At 48.0% G+C, this 25,455-nt stretch overlaps 1 protein-coding gene across 3 annotated transcripts in view; it reads right to left on the reverse strand.

Moving 5' to 3' along the window:
- CELF5 (CUGBP Elav-like family member 5) overlaps positions 1-25,455 on the reverse strand; it is a 70,299-nt gene that overhangs the window by 2,270 nt on the left and 42,574 nt on the right. For all 3 annotated transcript variants that reach the window (XR_014215171.1, XM_082206487.1, XM_082206486.1), the window contains exons 4-12: positions 18,144-18,272; positions 15,440-15,519; positions 14,115-14,261; positions 11,222-11,363; positions 8,059-8,205; positions 6,943-7,005; positions 6,381-6,464; positions 5,324-5,467; positions 737-900 (exon numbers count right to left, since the gene is read on the reverse strand). Coding sequence is in view for 2 of the 3 variants with exons in the window: in XM_082206487.1 (XP_082062613.1) it covers positions 773-900; positions 5,324-5,467; positions 6,381-6,464; positions 6,943-7,005; positions 8,059-8,205; positions 11,222-11,363; positions 14,115-14,261; positions 15,440-15,519; positions 18,144-18,272 (1,064 nt within the window). In the remaining variant the exon portion in view is untranslated. The remainder of the gene's footprint in view (positions 1-736; positions 901-5,323; positions 5,468-6,380; positions 6,465-6,942; positions 7,006-8,058; positions 8,206-11,221; positions 11,364-14,114; positions 14,262-15,439; positions 15,520-18,143; positions 18,273-25,455) is intronic.

Genomic DNA, 25,455 nt, shown 5'->3' on the forward strand with positions numbered 1-25,455 from the left:
CCAAGCAATTGGTGAGCATTAATGTTAAAAATCCGGAAAAGGAATATTTTTTGAGGTACCGTATTTTTCGCCCTATAGGACGCACTTTTCCCCCTCCAAAAATGAAGGGGAAATGTGTGTGCGTCCTATGGGGCGAATGCAGGCTTTCCCGGGCTTCCTGCAGCTCTGCGTCACCCTCCGGATCCTGGCGTCCTATGGGGGCGGTGCGTCCTATGGGGTGAAAAATACGGTACTTTCCTTGATGCCCTAAGCATGTACCGTATTTTTCGCTCTATAAGACGCACCAGACCACAAGACGCACCTAGTTGTTGGAGGAGGAAAACAAGAAAAAAAAAATATTCTGAATCTCAGAAGCCAGAACAGCAAGAGGGATCGCTGCGCAGTGAAAGCAGCGATCCCTCTTGCTGTTCTGGCTTCTGGGATAGCTGCGCAGCCTGCATTCGCTCCATAAAACGCCCACACATTTCCCCTTACTTTTTAGGAGGGGAAAAGTGAGTCTTATAGAGCAAAAAATACGGTACTTATTTTGCTTATTCAGCCCTGATTCAGATCCATGGGGTCCAAAGCCCTGGAGGTGCCCCATGGCTTGTGGGTGAGAAAGAGAGGATCCCCACTACTCAATTGCCCAAACGCTGCAATTTTTCCTCTGAGGGGAGTTCTTTTGGTCCCTTGTATCGCTTTGGTTGCCCTTTGGCTGGAGCTTTCCGGACTCCGTGACATCCTTGCATTTACGTACTGCGGGACTGCAGTTTCCATCGCAGGGACGCGCAGTTCAGTAGGGGTGGCTGGCATCCTTCGGCCGCTTCAATTGCACCTTCAATCTTTTCATCCCGATCTGGAACCCATTCATAGCCTGGATGGCTGTCTGGGCACTGGACGGGTTGTCGAAACTCACAAAGCCTGAATAAAAGGGGGAGGCAAAGATACGACATGATACGATATGATGATCTTTATTGTCATTGTCCCATACAGAACAACGAAATTGGAAAAATCTACATCAGACATTCAAAAACCAACAATAATAAATTTTATTTATATCCCGCCCTCCCCAGCCGAAGCCGGGCTCAGAGCGGCTAACAACAGTAAAACAATAAAATCATTTCATTATAAAATTAATTCCAATCAAATTAATGGCAACCATTGGGCTAGATGTTCTGTGAGGATTGCCAAAGGAGGGAGTCAGGCTGCGCCCTGGCCAAAGGCCTGGTGGAACAGCTCCATCTTGCAGGCCCTGCGGAAAGATGTCAAGTCCCTCAGGGCCCTAGTCTCTTGTGACAGAGCGTTCCACCAGATTGGGGCCACAGCTGAAAAGGCCCTGACTCTGGTCGAGGCCAGCCTAACCTCTCTGTGGCCTGGGACCTTCAAGATGTTTTTGTTTGAAGACCGTAAGGTCCTCTGTGGGACATACCAGGAGAGGCGGTCCCGTAGGCATGAGGGTTCTAGGCCTGCTATCCCTGGTTAGCCCCCTAAAAACTCTGATACCCCATAATTAAATGCAATATATTCTCATAGAGACTACCTTTTTTTAAAAAAAATGATATTTATTACTTTTTTAACATTTCCAACACAAACAAAAAAAGGAAAAAGAGAAAAAAGAAAAAGCAATGCAAATACAATACAAAAACACTACATGAACTAAAAAAAAAACAAATAAAAACAAAAACAGTTTAAAATCACCTCAAACATTTTCAATATCTTATATTTCATTCACTTATTCCCACCTCCCTTTTTGTATTCCACTTCTATTATTTGTTTCAGCAATTCCTTTCCATCTTACTCAGTTTTCTGTTCTATAATTATCTTAACGCATTCTTGCCATACTTTTCCTTTAATTTTCTATTAATCTATTTATACCTGGTTCCTTATGACATTTCTGCTAAAGCCGTATAATTTCATTCCAACATCTTTCTAACATTCCTTAATTTTACAATATCTCTATAATTGGTCTTTAAACTTTTTCCAATCTTCTTCCACCGACTCTTCACCCTGCTCTCGGATCTTGCCAGTCATTTCCGCCAATTCCATATAGTCCATCAATTTCATCTGCCATTGTCCAACGCTTCAATGTTTTCAAAAAGCAACCATTCTCTCAACCAGCAAAAAGCAGGTGGTTCACAGCAAAATTTAAAGGTCTAGCAGGGCAGGTCCACCTCCTTCTTTGGCATCCATCAATATCTTAAGTTTTACTCGAGGCTTCCTGCCCTGCCAAACAACTCTAGGAGCATCCCTCTGCCGCCTCTTAAAACCCTCCATCCCATCCAAAGCTTGCAGTGTTTGAAACAAAAGCAACATCCCCAACAACACAGCAGCTCTCATCCCCACCACAGTAACTCGGCCCAACAGTGACAACTTCTGATTTGTCCATATTTCCAAATCCCCCTTCTCTTCAATCCAACATCCTTCACAGTTATCCTTAAGCAGATTCACATTTTTGGCGGTCATACTAACCCCCAAATACCTCTCTTTCTCGACCAATGTTAGTATCGCCTCCTGAAACTCCATCAAGCTTTCCTTTTCCAATTCAGATAGGGCTCTGGTCCTCAAATTCATCCGTTCTTCTTTAAATTCAATCATAACGAATGTCCACTTATGTTCATCAGATTGTCTTTGTATGGATGGGACTCTCCTCTCCAGTTGTATTATTTTAGATTCAGCAGCAAGGGTTTTTCCCCTGACTTCATCTGCAGTTTGCCGTATCGAAGTAGATTCCTGTGTCAGTTTCTGAGTGGTTTCTGAATTGGTATTCAACTTTTGTCCCAAGTTGTTTAAGCTTTCTACAGTTGAATCAATTTCAATATTTGCAACATCCAATTTCACATTTCTCGCATCTATTTTCTTGTGGAGTTGTTCCAGCAAGTCGTTTATTTTCAATAATGCAGCCACTAAGGCCTCCTCTGTCGACATCCCGTCTGTTTTTTTCCTTTCCGTTTGCCATAACACTTAAAAGATTCAAGGTCAATTCCAATTCTCTATGAATTGACCTCATAGAGACTACCTTAAGGTAAAGGTAAAGAGACCCCTGACCATTAGGTCCAGTCATGGCCGACTCTGGGGGTTGCGGCGCTCATCTCGCTTTATTGGCCGAGGGAGCCGGCATACAGCTTCCGGGTCATGTGGCCAACAAGACTAAGCCGCTTCTGGTGAACCAGAGCAGCGCACGGAAACACTGTTTACCTTCCCGCCGGAGCGGTACCTATTTATCTGCTTGCACCTTGACGTGCTTTCGAACTGCTAGGTTGGCAGGAGCAGGGACTGAACAACGGGAGCTCACCCTGTCGCAGGGATTCGAACAGCCAACCTTCTGATCAGCAAGCCCTAGGCTCTGTGGTTTAACCCACAGTGCCACCCGTGTCCCTCAGAGACTACCTTACACTGCGTTTAAAACCAAAATCACATTTGGGTAGAAACTGTTTCTCAGGCGGCTATTCCTAGTCTTTATAACCCTGTACCTTCTTCCAGAAGGCAGAAGCTGAAAGAGATAATTTCCGGGGTGCGCACTGTCCTGCGCTATCTCTGCAGCTTTCTTATGGCACCTGGAAGCGTAGATTTGATCCAAGGTGGGAAGAGCGCACCCAATTATTCTCTATCATAGAGTTGGAAGAGACCACAAGGGCCATCGAGTCCAACCCCCTGCCAAGCAGGAAACACCATCAGAGCACTCCTGACATATGGTTGTCAAGCCTCTGCTTAAAGACCTCCAAAGGAGGAGACTCCACCACACTCCTTGGCAGCAAATTCCACTGTCGAACAGCTCTTACTGTCAGGAAGTTCTTCCTAATGTTTAGGTGGAATCTTCTTTCTTGTAGTTTGGATCCATTGCTCCGTGTCCGCTTCTCTGGAGCAGCAGAAAACAACCTTTCTCCCTCCTCTATGGGACATCCTTTTATATATTTGAACATGGCTATCATATCACCCCTTAACCTCCTCTTCTCCAGGCTAAACATGCCCAGCTCCCTTAGCCATTCCTCATAAGGCATCGTTTCCAGGCCTTTGACCATTTTGGTTGCCCTCCTCTGGACACGTTCCAGTTTGTCAGTGTCCTTCTTGAACTGTGGTGCCCAGAACTGGACACAGAAGAAAGGAAGGGAATAAAACACAAGCGAATTTGCATGTAAGCATGTAGATTAGGATCTCTGGGTTGTAGGTTTGAGCCCCATGTTAGGGGAGGAAATTCCTGCATTGAAGGGGGGTTGGGATAGATGACCCTTGGGGTCAATTCAAACTCTGCAATTCTATGATTGCATGACTATGAAATAAATCATGATGATGACAGGCTCCCTTATTCCTGATGCACATCAAGCCCCTGAGCTCTGCCTAATAGCTCAGTCGGTAGAGGAGGAGAAGCTTAATCTCAGAGCTGGGGGTTCGAGCCCCGTGTTGGGCAGGGGGTTGGACTAGATGACCCTCGTCTCCCTTCTGGATCGGGCCAATGGGCCCTCTTCGTCCAGTGTCCTGTCTGTTCTCACAGTGGCTAACCACTGGGAAGCCCACAGGCAGGATTTGAGCACAAGAGCAACTCTCCCTTCCTATGATTTCCAGCATCCCATATTCAGAAACAGCAATGACAAACCTAGACAGCATCTTAAAAAGCAGAGACATCACCTTGCCAACAAAGGTCCGTATAGTTAAAGCCATGGTTTTCCCAGTAGTGATGTATGGAAGTGAGAGCTGAACCATAAAGAAGGCTGATCGCCGAAGAATGGATGCTTTTGGATTCTGGTGCTGGAGGAGACTCTTGAGAGTCCCATGAACTGCAAGAAGATCAAACCTCTCCATTCTGAAGGAAATCAGCCCTGAGTGCTCACTGGAAGGACAGATCCTGAAGCTGAGGCTCCAAGACTTTGGCCATGAGAAGAGAAGACTCCCTGGAAAAGACCCTGATGCTCGGAAAGATGGAGGGCGCAAGGAGAAGGGGACGACAGAGGACGAGATGGTGGGACAGTGTTCTCGAAGCTACCAGCATGAGTCTGACCAAACTGCGGGAGGCAGTGGAAGACAGGAGTGCCTGGCGTGCTCTGGTCCAGGGGGTCACAAAGAGTCGGACACGACTAAACAACTAAACAACAACAACTTCTTCAGAAACATCACAGCTAGTCACCCTATCCTCCGTGAATTTGCCCAATTCTCTTTTCAAGCCATCGTTCATAAATGGTCTCAAGTCAGGCATATGAACAGAGAGAGGGTCAGGTTTGTTCAAGAGACTAAAATGTGCAGGGTTGTTAAAACAGAAGGAGATTGCAAAGGACCTCTCCAAACCGAGGGCTTCAAATTGCCCGTCCTGTACCAGCCCCTCTTCGCCTCCCTCCCTCCCTTGATCGCTCACCGAAACATTTGCTCTGGTTTGTTGCGCGGTCCATGAAAACTTTGGAGGAGATGATGTTCCCAAAGGGAAGGAACATCTGCATGAGTTCGTTGTCGCCAAACTCCTGAGGGAGGTGGTAGATGAAAAGGTTGCATCCTTCGGGACCTGTGGTCAAAGAGGCAGCATGGCATACTGGTTAGAGCATCAGACTAGGAGCAGGGAGGCCTTGGGTTCAAATCCCCCCCGTTCAGCAAGGAAACACCCTTGAGTGACGACAAGCCTGTTGCATTCTTTGGCTTGTATCCCACTAAGTGGGGGGTGGGGAAACCTCTAGCCACCATGAAGGAATCCAAGTGGTCCTCCTACAAGCGATTTTCACCAAACTGAAGGAATGGGTTTCCCAAATCTAAAAACCTGACTGTGCAGTCAATCTGAAACGGGCCCCCAAATCCCATTTTTCCTTCTCCAAGGGTGCATTAGTTAAAAACCCTTAACTTGAGCTCTTGAGCAAATGTATAACAAAAACACAGCTGTATAAACAAAGCTCTTTCCTTTATCAGTCCATGACGCCTAATGAATGGCCTTGCCAGTTCCAAAGTGGAGCAGGGATGACACATTTGGGTCTTATCTTACATCCTGACCACAATGACGCACAGACCTTGTCAGCCCCCCAGGAACGGCGCCCGGAGTGCTCTTAGAGTTGGTGACCTTCTTACCCCAAGATAAGGATTACAGGAACAGGAACACCCTTTTATGGTCAAGAGTACAGGAGCAGGAACATCTGTGCTGTCAACTTACGTGTATGAGCTTACGTGGCTGGATTCCTGGGGAAGGGGGGAGAGGGTGCCTGGAGGATATATATATTGTATGCAATTTCTCTTGCTTTTGTGCTTGCTGTGAACCAATTCACACAGTGCCTTCTGCTATCCGGAGAGCAGAATAAACTCTTTCTCTGAACCAAACCTCAGTGTCATTTGACTCCTTCCTCCCTGTTCTGGGAGCAACGCTCACCCTACCACTCGGTAAAGTCTAATAAGGCTACAAAACTATGCCCTCCCATCAGCAGAAGACGACCTACCTTCCCGTTGCTGCTGCTGGATTATTGGAAGGGGCTGAGGGATGGGCTGAGCGACCGGGGTGATGGTGGTGGCTGGGTAGACAGCTGGGTGGGGAAAGAGAGGGGAGACAGAGCATTCATTTGATTATCTTTCATGTATTTTGGTTTTTCAAAACATATTTTTCTTCCTTCAAATTTTGTTGACCGGAAATCAAAATGCGAAATGCCTCAAATCAGAGCAAAACGCCGTCAATAAATTCAGCCTAATACAATATACAGTTTGCATTTAAAAAAAACACACAAACACTTCCAGGTTTGACATGTTTGTAATCCAAAACGTATGCAAACCAAGACGTATGCAAACCAAGGTACCACTGTAATTCTGTAAGTTTTCAAAAGCAGTGAGCTTAAGGTGAGTCGTTCTACGTATTTTGAAACTGCCCTTCATCCTTGCTGTCCCCTCTGGCCCTGATCAACGCCATACGCAAATCTTGAAATTAGAATATAATCTATAACGCTTCCTCCAGCCTTAGAAAAATGTGTGTATTCCCCAGGTCAAGTTCCACTCTCATGCACACGGTACCTGCATACTGCTGGACTCCGGTGAAGGCTGGGTGCATAGTCTCTGCTACCGATGGGTTCTGGGCTAAAAGAGGAGAGATCTCATTTTATTTTTCTAAAGGAACGGACCTGTTGAGAAGAAGGGAAGTCCTAAAATGTGAACGAGCCAAAAAATAATAATGAATTGGAGTTGGGAGTGGAAATTGGGAGTCGCAACAGCATTTTGAACCATTGCTCAAAACAGACATCAGAACGAAACAGCCAGCAACCAACTCAGAACCTTGAGGACTAGAATGAGCTCGACCAAGGTGGAAGCTGGAGTCTTTGGGACACATGGATTTAAGAAACAGAGTTTGAGCTCCACCTTCAAACAAGTAGGCCTGGCTGGAAGGATTATGGACATTATTGAGAGAGTGCCTCTTCAAGCTTGGGTGTCAATCATAAGGGACTTTCAAAGAAGCCGGCTGAAAGGGACTGAGAGAGATTTGAGAGCCTCGGACGTAAGGTCACCAGGCTAAATAGATGGACTAATGGACTATGGTTTGGGATCAAAACCGAGAAGAGAAGGGTGGGGTTTGGGAGTCCAAAGGGGGCCTGATCTTTTTTATGCTGTATTAAACTTTATGTTTTTTATCATTATAAGAATGGGGAATTCGTGGAAGGGAAATAGGGTCAACCTTAGAAAAAGTTTTTTTTTCCTTTTACATATGACTAAGGTATATAATCTAAAAGTTGTTTTATAAACTGAACTTAAATATAACAATGAATTAAGGGATAAAATCTATTACAAAGAAATACATTAACAAGTTAAGATTAAGACATTAGGGATAAAAACTTGTTGGACAAATAATTGGACTTGGAATACAAGAAGGGGAGGTGAGGGGAAGTCGTGAAAAGAAGTTATTGAAAAGAGATGTTAAAAGTGATTTTTTTGTGTTTTTTGTTTTGTTTTCTGTACCTTTTGAAACTTTAATAAATATTATTTTTTTAAAAAATATAGAATGAGCAGGTTTACTGAAGATGGTAGTTGGGAGAGATGAGAGTTGGAGTACACTATCATCTGGGTGGAGCATAGGCTGCCCATCCGTATCCTCCTCTCTGTGCCTGTTTCCCGCACCCCACCTTTCCCCTTTCCTACCTGTGCAGGGAAGAAGCCCATTCGTATAAACGGCCTCCAAGGTGGGATGGCTGCTGGGAATGGGGACCACTCCTGCGAAGCTGTTGGTGATGGGGGCCACCAGTCCCGGGATGGCAGTCGTGCCCAAGAGAGGAGGCGAGTGTAACCCTGCAGATCAGAGGCAGAAAAGCGGGTGGATGTAACTTTCCTTTTAACGGCAACAACAACAAACTCTATTACGGAGACCCAACAAATCGTTGCAAAGCAATACACAATTCAGACAGCCTACCTCCAGGTTAAACAAGCATTTTGTTCAGAATATAGGGATCATTGGTTCTTGCAACCACCGATAAAAACTTTGCCACTGTTCTAGCATTTGTCCGGTCTTCCAATAGGAACCTGACATAGTGAGCCTCTGATTTTCCTGGGAAAGGCACCAGCAAGGGTAGTATCAGTTCAGCCCTGGCTTGCTCATATTTTGCACAGTGCAACAAAATATGTTTTATGGGATCGATGTCTGGAGCACACGAGCAAAGTCTGTCCTGGTAGGGAACTCCTTTCAACACTGCAGAAGGAAAGACGTTTAGTCTGGCTTTGGTGAAAAGCCTTCGATAGTTTGATACTGTCAGGTTTTTAATGTAAGATGTTAACCTAAAGACATGCCCATATTGTATCCTTTTAACAGCTCTGGGGACAGCATTGGCGCCTGCCCCTCCGTGCATCCAGATGTGTCTTCCCCCCTCAGAAGCATCCTTGCACCAGGTGCTTGTTCGTCTACTGTTTACACTGAGTGGCATCTTTCGCGCACGCTTTTCAACCGGGGCCGTCAGGAATTGAACCCGGAACTATCTGCATGCAAAAACAGATACTCTTCCCATTGAACTAGCTCTCCAGGGAGAAAGAAAAGGAGAGGAGCTGCCTTGTACCAGGTCGGAACATTTACCTATCTGAAGTTCTGCATTCTCTACCATGCATGGCAGAAAATATAAAATTAACCGGCAATCTGCCTCCATCTGGATTGTGGAAAATACAGTGCTACCTCGGGTAACATACGCTTCAGGTTACATACGCTTCAGGTTACACACTCCGCTAACCCAGATATAGTGCTTCAGGTTAAGAACTTTGCTTCAGGATAAGAACAGAAATCTGGCTCCGGCGGCACGGCGGCAGCAGGAGGCCCCATTAGCTAAAGTGGTGCTTCAGGTTAAGAACAGTCTCAGGTTAAGAACGGACCTCCGGAACGAATTAAGTACTTAACCCGAGGTACCACTGTAATGTAGGAGTGCAAATAGCCAGAGTGTTGGGATCAGATGGGATTAGTATGAGGAATTATAAAATATGCATCAAGCCATTACGTCCGCCATGAAAGCATGGCGTTGACTGGGCTCGATTCATTGACAATAATTTCTGATCAAATCCCACAACCCTCTGCATCTCTGGCCATTTCCTCTACTGTCCATTTCTCTCTGCTTGACAAGTCACGTGCACAGCCCAGTTGCCAGTTGCTGCATGAGGCATTCTGGGTCATAAAGATGATTGTTAGCTTTGATGTAGTTTAATCTTTAGGTAGATCTTAGGGCCAGGAAGAGGGTTCACAAGAATATGGTAAATACTGCCATCCTTCCAGGAGATGGTAAATACTTCCTTCCTTTATTGCTTGTTTATGACCTCTGGGTTTGCTGAATGCATTCCTCCTTTTTAAGGTAAAGGGACCCCTGACCATTAGGTCCAGTTGTGACCAACTCTGGGGTTGCAACGCTCATCTCGCTTTACTGGCCGAGGGAGCCGGCGTACAGCTTCCGGGTCATGTGGTCAGCAGGACTAAGCTGCTTCTGGCGAACCAGAGCAGTGCACGGAAACGCCATTTACCTTCCTGCCAGAGCGGTACCTATTTATCTACTTGCATTTTGACATGCTTTCGAACTGCTAGGTTGGCAGGAGCAGGGACTGAGCAACAGGAGCTCACCCCGTCGCGGGGATTCGAACCGCCGACCTTCTGATCGGCAAGTCCTAGGCTCTGTGGTTTAACCCACAGCACCACCCGCGTCCCCCAGAAGTATGCATGCTTAAATTAGCTTTTTGTAGTTTGACTTTGTCCCCACATGAGGTTTTTTGAAATGCTCAGAGGAAATCTGATTGGCTCTTACGTACACTGTGTAAAAAGTTCTTTTGTGAATAAAACGACCTGGGCCGGAGTGTGGACAGGAATTATTATTACACGCACTCCTTCCAGAGTCTTGCTGGTTCAAGCCTCTGTGTGTATTTTATTATCAGAGTCCAATCCTTCCTTTACTTTGGGAACGCCTCAAATATTAAAGTTTGTTGGATCAAAGTCAGTGCTGGTCATATAGTGGAGAAGTACAAACCTACTAGATTTGGCTTGCATCTATCATTAGGCCAGCCCTGTCATTAGGCAGCTGGGGCTGAGGGAAGGGAGCAGCGTACTGTAATAGAATTTTAAGGTCATATATGTATAATAAAGGTTCATAAATGTACCAATGTCTGGAGGAGCACTGGAAGACCTCCTTGAAACTATTTTGACTCCCTGAAACCATTTCGACTCCCAAGCTGACCAAATGTTTCTCTGCAAGGAGAGACGGGGTGAGGGAACATATCCATTGTCTCAGGAATTAAGTAATCACCATTTCAAAAGGAATGGCCAGACTACCAGGAAAGGCAATCAGATAAGGCATTATCAGATAACCTGGCAGACAGGGAAAACAACAACACACTCAAATTTCTGTTGTAGACCACCTTTTCTGTGATGTGGATATGATGTTTCTGGGGGGTGGTCTTGGGCTACACCCCTTCTGTGATGTATGTATGATGTATGGAGGGGTGGTCTTGAGCTCCAGGGCAGGGAATTTAAAATGTCTATATAAGGGCAGGCACACCTTTGTTCTGCGTCCTCCTCCTTTCCTGCGTTTGAGGGGAGCACCCTGTTGCAACAGCTTTAATAAAGATCAGGCTTACTAGCTGCTTTGCTTCTCAATATTCTCTGGTTGGCCTCTGTTATTTCCTCCTACCAATAGGGAACCCATGTAAGGACTCTATATGGATACCCCATCAGGGAAGAAGGGCAGATTTTGTTTACAACAGTACAAAGAGAAAAATCTCATTGGCTGCTCTGTCCCCTTTTCCCTCTGGCTTGCCCAGGAGGCAGGGTGATACCAAGGATACACACCTGAGGTTTGTGCAACAGGAGTGGCTGGCAAGCCATTTAGGCTGACGGTGCCGATTTGCTGGATGTGGCAGGGGGAGAAGGTGAGGCTTGGGCTGACGAAGCTTCCATGAGATGCCGAGAGGACGGTCTGCTGCTGCATCAGCTGAGAAAAGAAAAGAAAAATGCGGGCAAGTCTCCAGTGTGTAAGTGAAGTCGTGTCTACTGGGAAACGCCATCGAAAAAGCCTGCAAACACACTCTAAATCCGAACCAGGCTTCCTCAGCCTCCAGATGTTTTGAGACTACAATTCCCATCATCCCTGGCCACTGGTCCTGCTAGCTAGGGATCATGGGAGTTGTAGGCAAAAAAACCACATCTGGAGCAGGGATCCCCAAACTCGGCCCTCGAGCTGTTTTGGGACTACAACTCCCATCATCCCTAGCTAACAGGACCAGTGGTCAGGGATGATGGGAACTGTAGTCCCAAAACAGCTGGAGGGCCAAGTTTGGGGACGCCTGATCTGGAGGGCCGAGGTTGAGGAAGCCTGCTCTAAACCTCTGTAAACCCTTTAGAAAACCAAAACTCCACCGCAATAGCTCCCTCTAAACCTCCTTGTTCAAACTTTCCATAGGCCGGTTCAAAGGCTCCTGGGATTACACGACGCTGTTTTTGCACCATTTTCACGCCTTTGGGGTGCCGTTTTTGCCTCTTTACGTGCCACTTCCTGGTTGGTGTCATGCCTTAAAGTAAAGTAAAGGTAAAGGGACCCCTGAGCATTAGGTCCAGTCGTGGCTGACTCTGGGGTTGCGCGCTCATCTCGCTTTATTGGCTGAGGGAGCCGGCCTACAGCTTCCGGGTATGTGGCCAGCATGACTAAGCCGCTTCTGGCGAACCAGAGCAGGGCATGGAAACGCCGTTGACCTTCCCGCCGGAGCGGTACCTATTTATCTACTTGCACTTTGATGTGCTTTCGAACTGCTGAGTTGGCAGGAGCAGGGACCGAGCAACGGGAGCTCACCCCGTCGCGGGGATTCGAACCGCCGACCTTCTGATCAGCAAATCCTAGGCTCTGTGATTTAACCCACAGCGCCACCCGCGTTGTGCCTTGAGAGTGTGCAAATAACAATCCGCAGCAACGATACCACAGAGAGAGATCTATCAATGGCTCGGCTAGGCCTCTATAGCCGATGGCTGCAACGCTTCTTTGACTTCCTTCCCCTCTTTCTGCAGTTCCTTAAATTTATTCTTTCATATATTCTGCATATCCAGATTAACTTAATTTGCTCATGCGTTCATTTACTTTAAATCTATACTCATAAAACTGCAGGTTATTACAATAATCCTGCTAATGTTTTAATCTGTTTACAGTTTATCTGCAAATTTTCAATAAACCATTTCCATTCTTTTATAAAGAATTTGTTATCTTGATTTCTTATTCTTCCGGTAAGTTTCTGCATATTTCATAAGCTTTTGTATCCATTCTTCCTTTGCTGGGACCTCTGCTTCTTTCCATTTTGGGGCAAGTAACATTCTTGCCGCTGTAGTAGCGTACATAAATAAATTTCTATACAACGTAGGTAGTGCTGTCCCTATAATTCCCAATAGAAAAGCTTCTGGATTTGTTTGGTTTTAATAAAAGTTATTTTGAACATCTTTTTCAATTCATTATATATCATTTCCTAGTGAGCTTTAACCCAGTAAGCTACAAGACCACCACATATGATAAAAAGAACCTTCCTTCGCTTTCCAAAATTTGTTTGATTTAGATTTATACATTTTTGACAGTTTACTCGGTTTTAGATACCAATAATATATCATTTTCATATCATTTTCTCTGAGAAGAAGAAGAGTTTGGATTTGATATTCCGCTTTATCACTATCCGAAGGAGTCTCAAAGCAGCTAACATTCTCCTTTCCCTTCCTCCCCCACAACAAACACTCTGTGAGGTGAGTGGGGCTGAGAGACTTCAGAGAAGTGTGACTGGCCCAAGGTCACCCAGCAGCTGCAGGTGGAGGAGCAGGGAATCGAACCCGGTTCACCAGATTACGAGTCCACCGCTCTTAACCACTACACCACACTGGCTCTTAGACCAGGGCTCAACAAACTTTTTCAGCAGGGGGCCAATCCACTGTCCCTCAGACCTTGTGGGGGGCCGGACTATATATATATATATTTGAACGAATTCCTATGCCCCACAAATAACCCAGAGATGCATTTGAAATAAAAGGACACATTCTACTTCTGTAAAAACACACTGATTCCCGGACCATCCACGGGCCGGATTGAGAAGGCGATTGGGCCTGATCCGACCCCCGGGCCTTAGTTTGCCTACCCGCCCACCCTTTCTCAACCTGTGAGTCCCCAGATGTTGTTGAACTACAACTCCCACCCACCCCTAGCTAGCAAGGCCAGAGCTCAGGGATGATGGGAGTTGTAGTCCAACAACATGTGGGGACCCACAGATTGAGAACCATTGTCTTAGACCATAAAGGTAAAGGTAAAGGGACTCCTGACCATTAGGTCCAGTCGTGACTGACTCTGGGGTTGCGGTGCTCATCTCGCTTTACTGGCCGAGGGAGCCGGCGTACAGCTTCCGGGTCATGTGGCCAGCATGACAAAGCCGCTTCTGGCAAACCAGAGCAGCGCACAGAAACACCGTTTACCTTCCCGCTGGAGCTGTACCTATTTATCTACTTGCACATGACATGCTTTCAAACTGCTAGATTGGCATAACATGCTGCAAATTTTATATCCCGATTCCACAATCCTCCCCATGTTGCTCTTCTTCCGTTCTTACGGCCGTGTCGTGAAGGGTGCCCTGCTGAACGCAGGCACACAGAAACATGCACCCTGGATTCACACACACACACCCCAGCCCTCCCTCTGCTGCCTCGCGTCCAGGCAGATACTCACGGCCTGAGCATATGTGCTGTACGGGGTGAAGGGCAGCGCAAAGGAAGGCGTGAGGATCCCCAGTTGCCCCACCATCTGCTGCATGCGCCGGAGGGTCCGCTCTTTGTCCGTGTCGGCAAATTTCACCACAAGGCTGGAGGAAGCGCCCTAGTTTGCAGGAGGAAAGGCACAGGCGTCAGACTCTTTAGCCATGACTCTGGCATTACGGGGGGTTGGACTCAATAGGAGTATAGCATCTAGATCAAGGGAAGTAATGGTGCCTCTGTATTCTGCTCTGGTCAGACCTCACCTGGAGTACTGTGTCCAGTTCTGGGCACCACAGTTCAAGAAGGACACTGACAAACTGGAACGTGTCCAGAGGAGGGCAACCAAAATGGTCAAAGGCCTGGAAACGATGCCTTATGAGGAACGACTAAGGGAGCTGGGCATGTTTAGCCTGGAGAAGAGGAGGTTAAGGGGTGATATGATAGCCATGTTCAAATATAGAAAAGGATGTCACATAGAGGAGGGAGAAAGGTTGTTTTCTGCTGCTCCAGAGAAGCGGACACGGAGCAATGGATCCGAACTACAAGAAAGAAGATTCCACCTAAACATTAGGAAGAACTTCCTGACAGTAAGAGCTGTTCGACAGTGGAATTTGCTGCCAAGGAGTGTGGTGGAGTCTCCTTATTTGGAGGTCTTTAAGCAGAGGCTTGACAACCATATGTCAGGAGTGCTCTGATGGTGTTTCCTGCTTGGCAGGGGGTTGGACTCGATGGCCCTTGTGGTCTCTTCCAACTCTAGGATTCTATGAAATGGTGAAGGGCATGTGCTCCTGAATCTGTTCTTCTCTCAAACACGTCCCGTAAGACAGCGGAGGTTTAGGATCAGAGTTTTCCTTCTCCCAGATGGGCTCCTTCCTCTTGTGTCTGCTTAGGTCTCCTTCACCACCACAATGTCATGCAACAGCCCAAACTTTAATCTGGGTGGAATCTACACACATATTAAAAAAAAAACGCTGCAAAAACGCTTTTTTTAAAAAAAACGTTTTGAAAAATAAATTGAATTTTGCATAGCTCCCTGTCGCCACCTAGTGTTACATTTGTACATTGCACTTAAAATGCTTTATTTGCAGCTCTCTAGCTGAGTCCTTGGATAGGGCAGCACTGGTACCCCCACAAACCTCCCACACGGATCCGCCATATTGTGACTCGTTTTCCCACCAGCTGTTCCCCTCTGGAGGATTTCGACTCGCCTTGGGCAAATGGCCGGTTTGTGACGCTGGCTCGCACCCCAAAGGAACCCGACCACCCACCCACCCCAAATTCTGACGGCACCTTACTCACAGGCATAGTTTGGCTGCCATGAAGGGCGTGGATCGCTGCCTGGGCCTCCGTGTGAGAGGAGAATTTAACAAAGGCACAGCCTGGAGGGCGGCAGAGGAGACAGAGAGAGAGAGAAGAGGAGGACAGAAAGGAAAGCTGCAAGTGAGAACAGAGCTGGAGGAAAGTATAGTTTATGGAACATTGGCCTGTTCAAATGGGAGGGAAGAATCCCATGGACCCCTCCTTGTGCAAAATTCCCATGGCCCCCCACCCTACTTAATTTCCCATGGACCCCTCTTTGTGCAAAATTCCCATGGCCCCCCGCCCTACTTAATTTCCCATGGACCCCTCTTTGTGCAAAATTCCCATGGCTCCCCACCCTACTTCATTTCCCATGGACCCCTCTTTGTGCAAAATTCCCATGGCTCCCCACCCTACTTAATTTCCCATGGACGCCTCTTTGTGCAAAATTCCCATGGCTCCCCACCCTACTTAATTTCCCATGGACCCCTCTTTGTGCAAAATTCCCATGGCCCCCTGCCCTACTTAATTTCCCATGGACCCCTCTTTGTGCAAAATTCCCATGGCTCCCCACCCTACTTAATTTCCCATGGACCCCCCTTTGTGCAAAATTCCCATGGCCCCCCGCCCTACTTAATTTCCCATGGACCCCTCTTTGTGCAAAATTCCCATGGACCCCCACCCTACTTAATTTCCCATGGACCCCTCTTTGTGCAAAATTCCCATGGACCCCCACCCTACTTAATTTCCCATGGACGCCTCTTTGTGCAAAATTCCCATGGACCCCCACCCTACTTAATTTCCCATGGACCCCTCTTTGTGCAAAATTCCCATGGACCCCCACCCTACTTCATTTCCCATGGACGCCTCTTTGTGCAAAATTCCCATGGCTCCCCGCCCTACTTAATTTCCCATGGACCCCTCTTTGTGCAAAATTCCCATGGCCCCCCGCCCTACTTCATTTCCCATGGACCCCTCTTTGTGCAAAATTCCCATGGCCCCCCGCCCTACTTCATTTCCCATGGACCCCTCTTTGTGCAAAATTCCCATGGCCCCCCGCCCTACTTCATTTCCCATGGACCCCTCTTTGTGCAAAATTCCCATGGCCCCCCGCCCTACTTAATTTCCCATGGACCCCTCTTTGTGCAAAATTCCCATGGACCCCCACCCTACTTAATTTCCCATGGACGCCTCTTTGTGCAAAATTCCCATGGCTCCCCACCCTACTTAATTTCCCATGGACCCCTCTTTGTGCAAAATTCCCATGGCTCCCCACCCTACTTAATTTCCCATGGACCCCTCTTTGTGCAAAATTCCCATGGACCCCCACCCTACTTAATTTCCCATGGACGCCTCTTTGTGCAAAATTCCCATGGACCCCCACCCTACTTAATTTCCCATGGACCCCTCTTTGTGCAAAATTCCCATGGACCCCCACCCTACTTAATTTCCCATGGACGCCTCTTTGTGCAAAATTCCCATGGACCCCCACCCTACTTAATTTCCCATGGACGCCTCTTTGTGCAAAATTCCCATGGACCCCCACCCTACTTAATTTCCCATGGACCCCTCTTTGTGCAAAATTCCCATGGACCCCCACCCTACTTAATTTCCCATGGACCCCTCTTTGTGCAAAATTCCCATGGACCCCCACCCTACTTAATTTCCCATGGACGCCTCTTTGTGCAAAATTCCCATGGCTCCCCACCCTACTTAATTTCCCATGGACCCCTCTTTGTGCAAAATTCCCATGGCTCCCCGCCCTACTTAATTTCCCATGGACTCCTCTTTGTGCAAAATTCCCATGGCCCCCCACCCTACTTCATTTCCCATGGACCCCTCTTTGTGCAAAATTCCCATGGCTCCCCGCCCTACTTAATTTCCCATGGACCCCTCTTTGTGCAAAATTCCCATGGCTCCCCACCCTACTTAATTTCCCATGGCCTCCATTCATGCCAGGAGCAACTCCACACTACAAGCAAGCATATGGCATGACTTTTGAGCCATAGGCGACCTTCCAGCCACACAAAGCTTATAAGTTTTTACACAGAGAGATAGATAGAGAGAGAGAGAGAGAGTCAAGGAAGAGTCATTATCACAGTTCAAATACAAGGTGTGGTTTTGAGGGCCAGGCAGAGAGCCCTGGGGGCCACATTGGGTTCTCGAGCCCGAGGTTCCCAACTCTTTTCACACACCATAATACCCTGCACAGCACATCACGAGGGTGTTTCCCCCCTCTTTTACATTAGCCGATAGCCTTGCTGAAGGTGTAAGAGCACTGCCACCGATTATTTATTACAATGGCTCTCCAAAACTCGCCAAGCAAACCTGGCAAGGCATAAATGAAAAGCAAGAGGCTAGTCCTCAAGGTGAATGCCTTTTTGCTATTGTTTTCCCCCCGTGAGAGATGCTGTGAGGCACCCGAGTTCAAAGAATGTAATAATAATAATAATTAATAGTAACGCAGCCTGAGGACAGCCAATTCCCAGAGTTCTCTGCGGAGTGCTTTGGGAGTGAAACCAGTTTCAAAACGGACTGAATTTGCAAGCAACTGTTCCCTTCGAGAAGAGGTCAAGTCTGTTCTTGAAGGGACAGCTCAGCTAGTAGAGCACAAGACTCTTAATCTCAGGGTGGTGGGTTCGAAACCCACGTTAGGCAAAAGATTTGTCCCCCATCCTAGATGGACGGAGGACCAGAGACTGACCTTTGCTGTTGCCGTCCGGTCCTCTGAGCACTGTGCACTCGTCAATGACCCCGAAAGGTTCAAAGAGGCGCAGTATGTCTTCTTCCGATTGCTGCTTGTTCAACATTCCCACAAAGAGCTTTCTGTCCCCTAGAGAGGGAAAAAGAAAAGAAAACCACAGAACCATCAACTTTCTGTGGGTCTCTCAGGATGGAGGGGGGAAAGATGGGGCAGTCTGTAGGAGTGCAAATATCCAGAGTGTGGGGTCAGGTGGGATTACTATGAGGAATTCAGAGGAATACTCCAGACCTCACCTGGAGTACTGTGTCCAGTTCTGGGCACCACAGTTCAAGAAGGACACTGACAAACTGGAACGTGTCCAGAGGAGGGCAACCAAAATGGTCAAAGGCCTGGAAACGATGCCTTATGAGGAACGGCTAAGGGAGCTGGGCATGTTTAGCCTGGAGAAGAGGAGGTTAAGGGGTGATATGATAGCCATGTTCAAATATATAAAAGGATGTCACATAGAGGAGGGAGAAAGGTTGTTTTCTGCTGCTCCAGAGAAGCGGACACGGAGCAATGGACCCAAACTACAAGAAAGAAGATTCCACCTAAACATTAGGAAGAACTTCCTGACAGTAAGAGCTGTTTGACAGTGGAATTTGCTGCCAAGGAGTGTGGTGGAGTCTCCTACTTTGGAGGTCTTTAAGCAGAGGCTTGACAACCATATGTCAGGAGTGTTCTGATGGTGTTTCCTGCTTGGCAGGGGGTTGGACTCGATGGCCCTTGGGGTCTCTTCCAACTCTATGATTCTATGATTCTATGAATTATAGAATATGCATCAAGCCATTGTGTCCACGATGAATGCATTGGGTTGACTGGGTTTGATACATTGACAATAATTTCTGATCAAATCCCACAACCCTCAGCATCTCTGGCCATTTTCTCTACTGCCCATTTCTCTCTCTTCACAAGTCGCGTACACAGCCCAGTTGCTTAGACAGGCAGGCGTCCTGGGTCATCAAAGACAGTGGGCAGTTTCTTTGATGTAGCTTTTCTGATATGTTAATCTTAGGATGTTAATCTTTGGGCCAGGAAACAGGTCTCACATACCACTCTGGCGGGAAGGTAAACGGCGTTTCCGTGCACTGCTCTGGTTTCGCCAGAAGCAGCTTAGTCATGCTGTACGCTGGCTCCCTCGGCCAGTAAAGCGAGATGAGCACCACAACCCCAGAGTCCGCCACGACTGGACCTAATGTCAAGGGTCCCTTTACCTTCACCCTTCCTACAATGACCAGAAACAGAGGTAAAAAGGTAAAGGTAAAGGACCTCTGGACGGTTAAGTCCAGTCAAAGGTGACTATTCTCGCTTTCAGGCCGAGGGAGAGGGCGTTTGTCCACAGACAGCTTTCTGGGTCATGTGGCCAGCATGGCTAAAATGCTTCTGGTGCAACGGGACACCGTGATGGAAACCAGAGCGCATGGAAACGCCGTTTACCTTCCTGCCGGAGCAGTACCTATCTATCAACTTGTGCTTTTGGCATGAACGTATGGCAACCCTAAGGAAAGGGCACTGAAGCCACCCCATCGTGGGGATTCGAAGCACCGACCTTCTGATCGGCAAGCCCAAGAAGCTCCGTGGTTTAGACCACAGCACCACCCACGTCCCACCAGAAAGAGAATACATCATGCAGCATAGTAAATGTTGATGAGAAATTATGCAAAGTATGAGAAGTCCTATACAGTGGTACCTTGGGTTAAGAACTTAATTCGTTCTGGAGGTCTGTTCTTAACCTGAAACTGTTCTTAACCTGAAGCACCACTTTAGCTAATGGGGCCTCCTGCTGCCGCCGCACGATTTCTGTTCTCATCCTGAAGCAAAGTTCTTAACCCGGGGTACTATTTCTGGGTTAGCGGAGTCTGTCACCTGAAGCATCTGTAACCTGAAGCGTCTGTAACCCGAGGTACCACTGTATATGGGTCCATCTTCCATAATTCATTACAGGTCAACAAACCCACAGCTTTTCTTATCGGAGAAAGTGGGCTATCTTGCACCGAATATACCAATGGCTGCACTTGAAAGCTTTGCAAGAGCTGAGCTACCCGATTAAACGGCTTTCTCCTGGCTTTCTCCTTTCTCTTCTTCACTCTACTAATGAAGAGGGAGAAAGTCTTTGCATTCCTTCTGGGCTGCTGTTTCTTCAGAGGACGCTGCAACCAGTTATCAGCAGGGCGGATTTAGGTAAAGTGTTTTGGGGGCATATTTCTGGGGATGACAGCTCCACAGGGTATATTGCATCCTCTCTCTTTTTTTAAACCCATAAGAGGAGTCATCTTGGCAAACGGATAAAAAAATGTGACATTCCCCCAGTGGGGTGCCGCACAGATGCCCAGGGGGGCGTTGACAAAGGAAAGGAACGTGTTGAGGAACCATGCAAGGAATGCCTTATTGCAAGCGACAGGATCAGAGGGTCTGCCTTGGAAGGGGAGCGGATCGGAGGCGACGTGTGTCAGGAGGAATTGCAAAGGGGGCAGGATCTGTTGGAGGACGCAGTGACCTGGAAAGAGATTGCTTCTGTTTTGATTTTGGGAGATGGGCTGTGAGGCACGGGGTTTCCTGTCCCCAAGCTGCATGCTGCGAGGTCCACCGCAGGCTGGACACCTGCGTGCAGAAGGTTCCAGGTTCACTCCCCAGCAGTTTCCCCAGGTAGGGATGGAAAGACTGCCTTGCCTGAAAGACTGGACAGCTGCCACCGCCAAGCAGTGCAGACAAGAATCAGCTGGGCGGACCATTCATCCGACTAAGAATATTGCTATTTTAACTTGGGGAGGGGGGCCACAACAACAACAACAAATACGCGGGTGGCGCTGTGGGTTAAACCACAGAGGCTAGGGCTTGCCGATCAGAAGGTCGGCAGTTTGAATCCCCGCAATGACGGGGTGAGCTCCCGTTGCTCAGTCCCTGCTCCTGCCAACCTAGCAGTTCGAAAGCACCTCAAAGTGCAAGTAGATAAATAGGTACCGCTCTGGCGGGAAGGTAAATGGTGTTTCCGTGTGCTGCTCTGGTTCGCCAGTCATGCTGGACACATGACCCGGAAGCTGTACGCCGGCTCCCTTGGCCAGTAAAGCGAGATGAGCGCCGCAACCCCAGAGTCGGCCACGATTGGAGCTAATGGTCAGGGGGCCCTTTACCTCAGGTTACAGATGCTTCAGGTTACAGACGCTTCAGGTTACAGACTCCGCTAACCCAGAAATAGTACCTCGGGTTAAGAACTTTGCTTCCGGATGAGAACAGAAATCGTGCAGCGGTGGCCCCATTAGCTAAAGTGGTACCTCGGGTTAAGAATAGTTTCAGGTTAAGAACAGACCTCCGGGACGAATTAAGTACTTAGCCTGAGGCACCACTGTATTGTTGTTATTTCTTTCTTATTAGTAATTTTATTCCTTTAGCTTTTTTTGAAAACTGCAACCAAGCAGTGTATAAATTTTATGAAATGCTTTTGAGGGGCCAAAAAACCCTCAAAAATGCAGCAGATCTAAATTCTGCACAGACTATGCACAGAGCACTCTATCTCCATGCATTCCAGAACAAAATGTTGTGCGTGTGTGCAGGCCTTAGAAAAAATACTCGCATTTTCAGCATTTAATTATCTCAGTTTCTATTTTTGGTTATGTAGCCTTTTGCACTATTATATCCTCACTGGAGATCAGTGTTTTTGAGAAGCAAAGACCTGCCGCTGAGAGCACAATCCCATTATTGAGATATTTTTAAAAAGGAATGGATCAACAGGTAGGGACTCAGGAGAGGGCCTTCTGGGGGTGGGGTGGGGGCTGCTCCCAGGCAACTCCCTCCCTAGAGAAGTTAGACGGTCACCCTCCTTGCTCTCCTGCCGGCAAGGAAGAAGAATCTTGTTCCAACAGGCTTTGCGGAAACGACGAAAGGACTGGAGCAGTGCTGTTTTCATTGTAATCGTTTGCATAGTTTGAACAGATTTTTAGGTACAGGCAATGACTGTTTTCCATTGGGGGGGGGGTATTCATTCCCGACCCCCACCTTGCATCAATAGTGATTATGCGAATCTCCTCTGTCTATAGCATTTATTGGCTTTTCAATGACCAAGGCAGCCGATTAGCGGACCCCAACAGCAGATCAGGCATAAGCCTGCTACACTATGGTTACCAGGTTTTTTTCAATGAATCCGGGGACACCCCCCCCCCCGAAGCTGAGTCGCAACAGGGAGTCAGTAGTGGGGATGGTGAGGCAAAAGACCCTGGGCCCAAGCACACATGCATGTTGTATAAAGGTGCAAAGCCCTTCTTTTGCACCCTGTGAAACATAAATGCACAGAGTTTTTAAAAAACTGGGCAATGGCTGCCCGTCTGCGGCTCCCAAGCCTCCCCCGATCTGTCAAAACAAAGGGGGAAGGAGACGGGGGGGGGCTCGGGAGTCATGGGCGGGCGGCGCGCCGTTGCCCAGTTTTTAAAAAACTCTGTGCATTTATGTTTCACAGGGTGCGAAAGAAGGGCTTTGCACCTTGCCCAGCAGAGAAACTGCGCACCTTGCGCCCTCCTGAGCAACAGCCGCCCGCCCACAACTACCAAACCTCCCACATCAGTCAAAACAAAAGGGGAAGGGGGCAGGAGATCTGTACCACCGGACGTCCCCGGTTCCCCTTCAGCAGTGGCGATGGCAGCAGCAGTCAGCAGCCCGGAGCCAGCCAGAGCCAACTGCGCTACCAGGCTGGCTCTGGGCTGCTGAGGCTGCCGCTGCCACGTTTCCCAGGGACAGATTTGCAAATCTGCGGACATTCCGGGGACGGAATTGGTCCAGGGACAGATCTGCAAATCCGGGGGCTGTCCCCGGGAACCGGGGGCGTCTGGTAACCCTACGCTACACCCCCTTTTCCGGCCACTTCTGGGTTGCGGCGATGCACACAAGCGCACATCAGTTGGATGTATGTACATTGGTTGTTGCCTGTATATATGGTCTTAACTCTATCAATGTTTAATTTTCTAAAATGATTGTGGGGCCCCCGCCCCCTCCATGTTTTTAACTGTACTTTTTAAAAATAAAAAAAATCCTTCCAGTGGCACCTTAAAGACCAACTAAGTTAGTTCTTGGTATGAGCTTTCGTGTGCATGCACACTTCTTCAGATACACTGAAACAGAAGCTGCCAGATCCTTCTATATAGTGAGAAGGTGGGGAGGGGTATTACTCAGAAGGGTGGTGGGAATGGGAGATTGGCAGATAGCTGAGATGAGCCTGTTGACGACTCTTAACGACTGCAATAGGTCTTACAGGAAAAGGCAAGGGGTGAGAAGGTGAAAAATGGCTTAGTCATGTATAATGGGATAAGAATCCAATGTCTTTGTTCAGACCAGGTCTCTCCATGGTTTTAAGTTTGGTAATGAGTTGCAATTCAGCAGCTGCTTTAAAAATAGAATCTGTAAGCTGCTTTGAGTCCGTAGGTGCCAGTTCCCTGGGCCCTGGGTGCACCCACAAAATCCCCCACAAAGGGGCCAGGCACCCACAGATTTCGCTGCCAGCGCCATGCACGGCGCATGGCACTCAGAGCCCCGGGCACCCACAGTCGCGGAGCCAAGCTGGACTCCTGCTTAAGTCCTTGCCAGCGGGGGAAAGGTGGGGTATAAATATAACAGCAACAACTGGGGATAACCTGCTGCACATCTCCCTCTCGCTTGCTACGCCAGTGGGAGCAGGAGGGGGGGGAGGAGGCCCCTCCCCGATGAGTAAGCCACCAGAAGCACACAAACCCTCGCTCTGGGATCTCGCTTTCTGCATGTGACGCAGTAGCCCCGAGCGGAAGCCCTGCCTGAACCGATTAGTCTCGCCAGGCTGGGCAGCCACACTGCTTGCGACAAGCGCCGTCGTGGCAAGCCACATGCCCACATGAACACGGTTGCAGAGTGGGAAGGAGAAGGGGGAATGCATGTGTGTAGGGTCTGCTGCTGTCCCCTCCTAACCTCACCCCCCTCCAGCCTGCTCCTTTATTTATTCATCTCTAGCAAAGCGCCTGTAATTATGATTGGCAATGTGTGGGTGCCGATATGTACCGTATTTTTTGCTCTATAAGACTCACTTTTCCCCTCCTAAAAAGTAAGGGGAAATGTGTGTGCGTCTTATGGAGCGAACGCAGGCTGTGCAGCTATCCCAGAACAGCAAGAGGGATTGCTGCGTTCACTGCGCAGCGATCCCTCTTGTTGTTCTGGCTTCTGAGATTCAGAATATTTTTTTTCTTGTTTTCCTCCTCCAAAAGCTAGGTGCGTCTTGTGGTCTGGTGCGTCTTATAGGGCGAAAAATATGGTAATATTTGCATCAAGCGAAGATGTTGGGCATTGCCAAGGAGCTTGCAGTTGCTTCGTCTTGCGGGGTTTACTGAGACGCACAGGGCAGAAACATTCCCCCACGGGGACAGGAGTGTGGGGCAGAGATTAATCCTCTCTCCCATGTGAATGAATGGTGTCTGGGGGAAAGCAGAGGGCTGCGTTTTGGGGTTGATTGCTCCCAGTGCTGCTCTTAATCTCAGGGTCATGGGTTTGAGCCCTACGTGGGGGAAAAGATTCCTGCATTGCAGGGGGTTGGACTAGATGCCCCCTCATGGTACCTCCCAACTCTGCAATTGTATGATTCAGAGTCTCCTCCTAAGCCCCATTGGGTGGGGCCAAAGGAAGAATAGCTGCATCACAGGGACAGATGATGTAATAACAAAATTTAAGGCCTTATATATATAATAAATGTTCATAAATGTACCAACCAAGCACGTACATAGATCAGCACAGGAAGACCGGACTGAAACCATTTTGACTCCCAAACTGACCAAATGTTTCTCTGCAACAAGGGAGGAGGTGAAAAAAACTTACAGGAATTGGGTAGTCACCATCTCAAAGGAATGGCCAGACTACCAGGAAAGGCAATCAGATAAGGCATTATCAGATAACCTGGCAGACAGGAAAAACAACAAGACACTCAAATTTCTGTTGTAGACCGCCTTTTCTGTGATGTAGGTAGGATGTTTGTGGGGGGTGGTCTTGGGCTACACCCCTTCTGTGGTGTATGTATGGTGTATGGAGGGGTGGTCTTGCGCTCCAGGGCAGGGAATTTAAAATATAAGGACGGGCACACCTTTGTTCAGGGTTCCTCCTCCTTTCCTGTGTGTGAGGGGAGCACCCTCTTGCAACAGATCAATAAAGATCAGGCTTACTAGCTGCTTTGCTTCTCAATATACTCTGGTTGGCCTCTGTTATTTTCCTCTACCAGTAGGGGACTCACGTAAGGACTCTATACGGGCTCTTGGATACCCCATAAGGGAAA

This window comes from Podarcis vaucheri, assembly GCF_965113315.1.
Source record: "Podarcis vaucheri genome assembly, chromosome: 18".
In the NCBI taxonomy this organism is placed as follows: Eukaryota; Metazoa; Chordata; class Lepidosauria; order Squamata; family Lacertidae; genus Podarcis; species Podarcis vaucheri.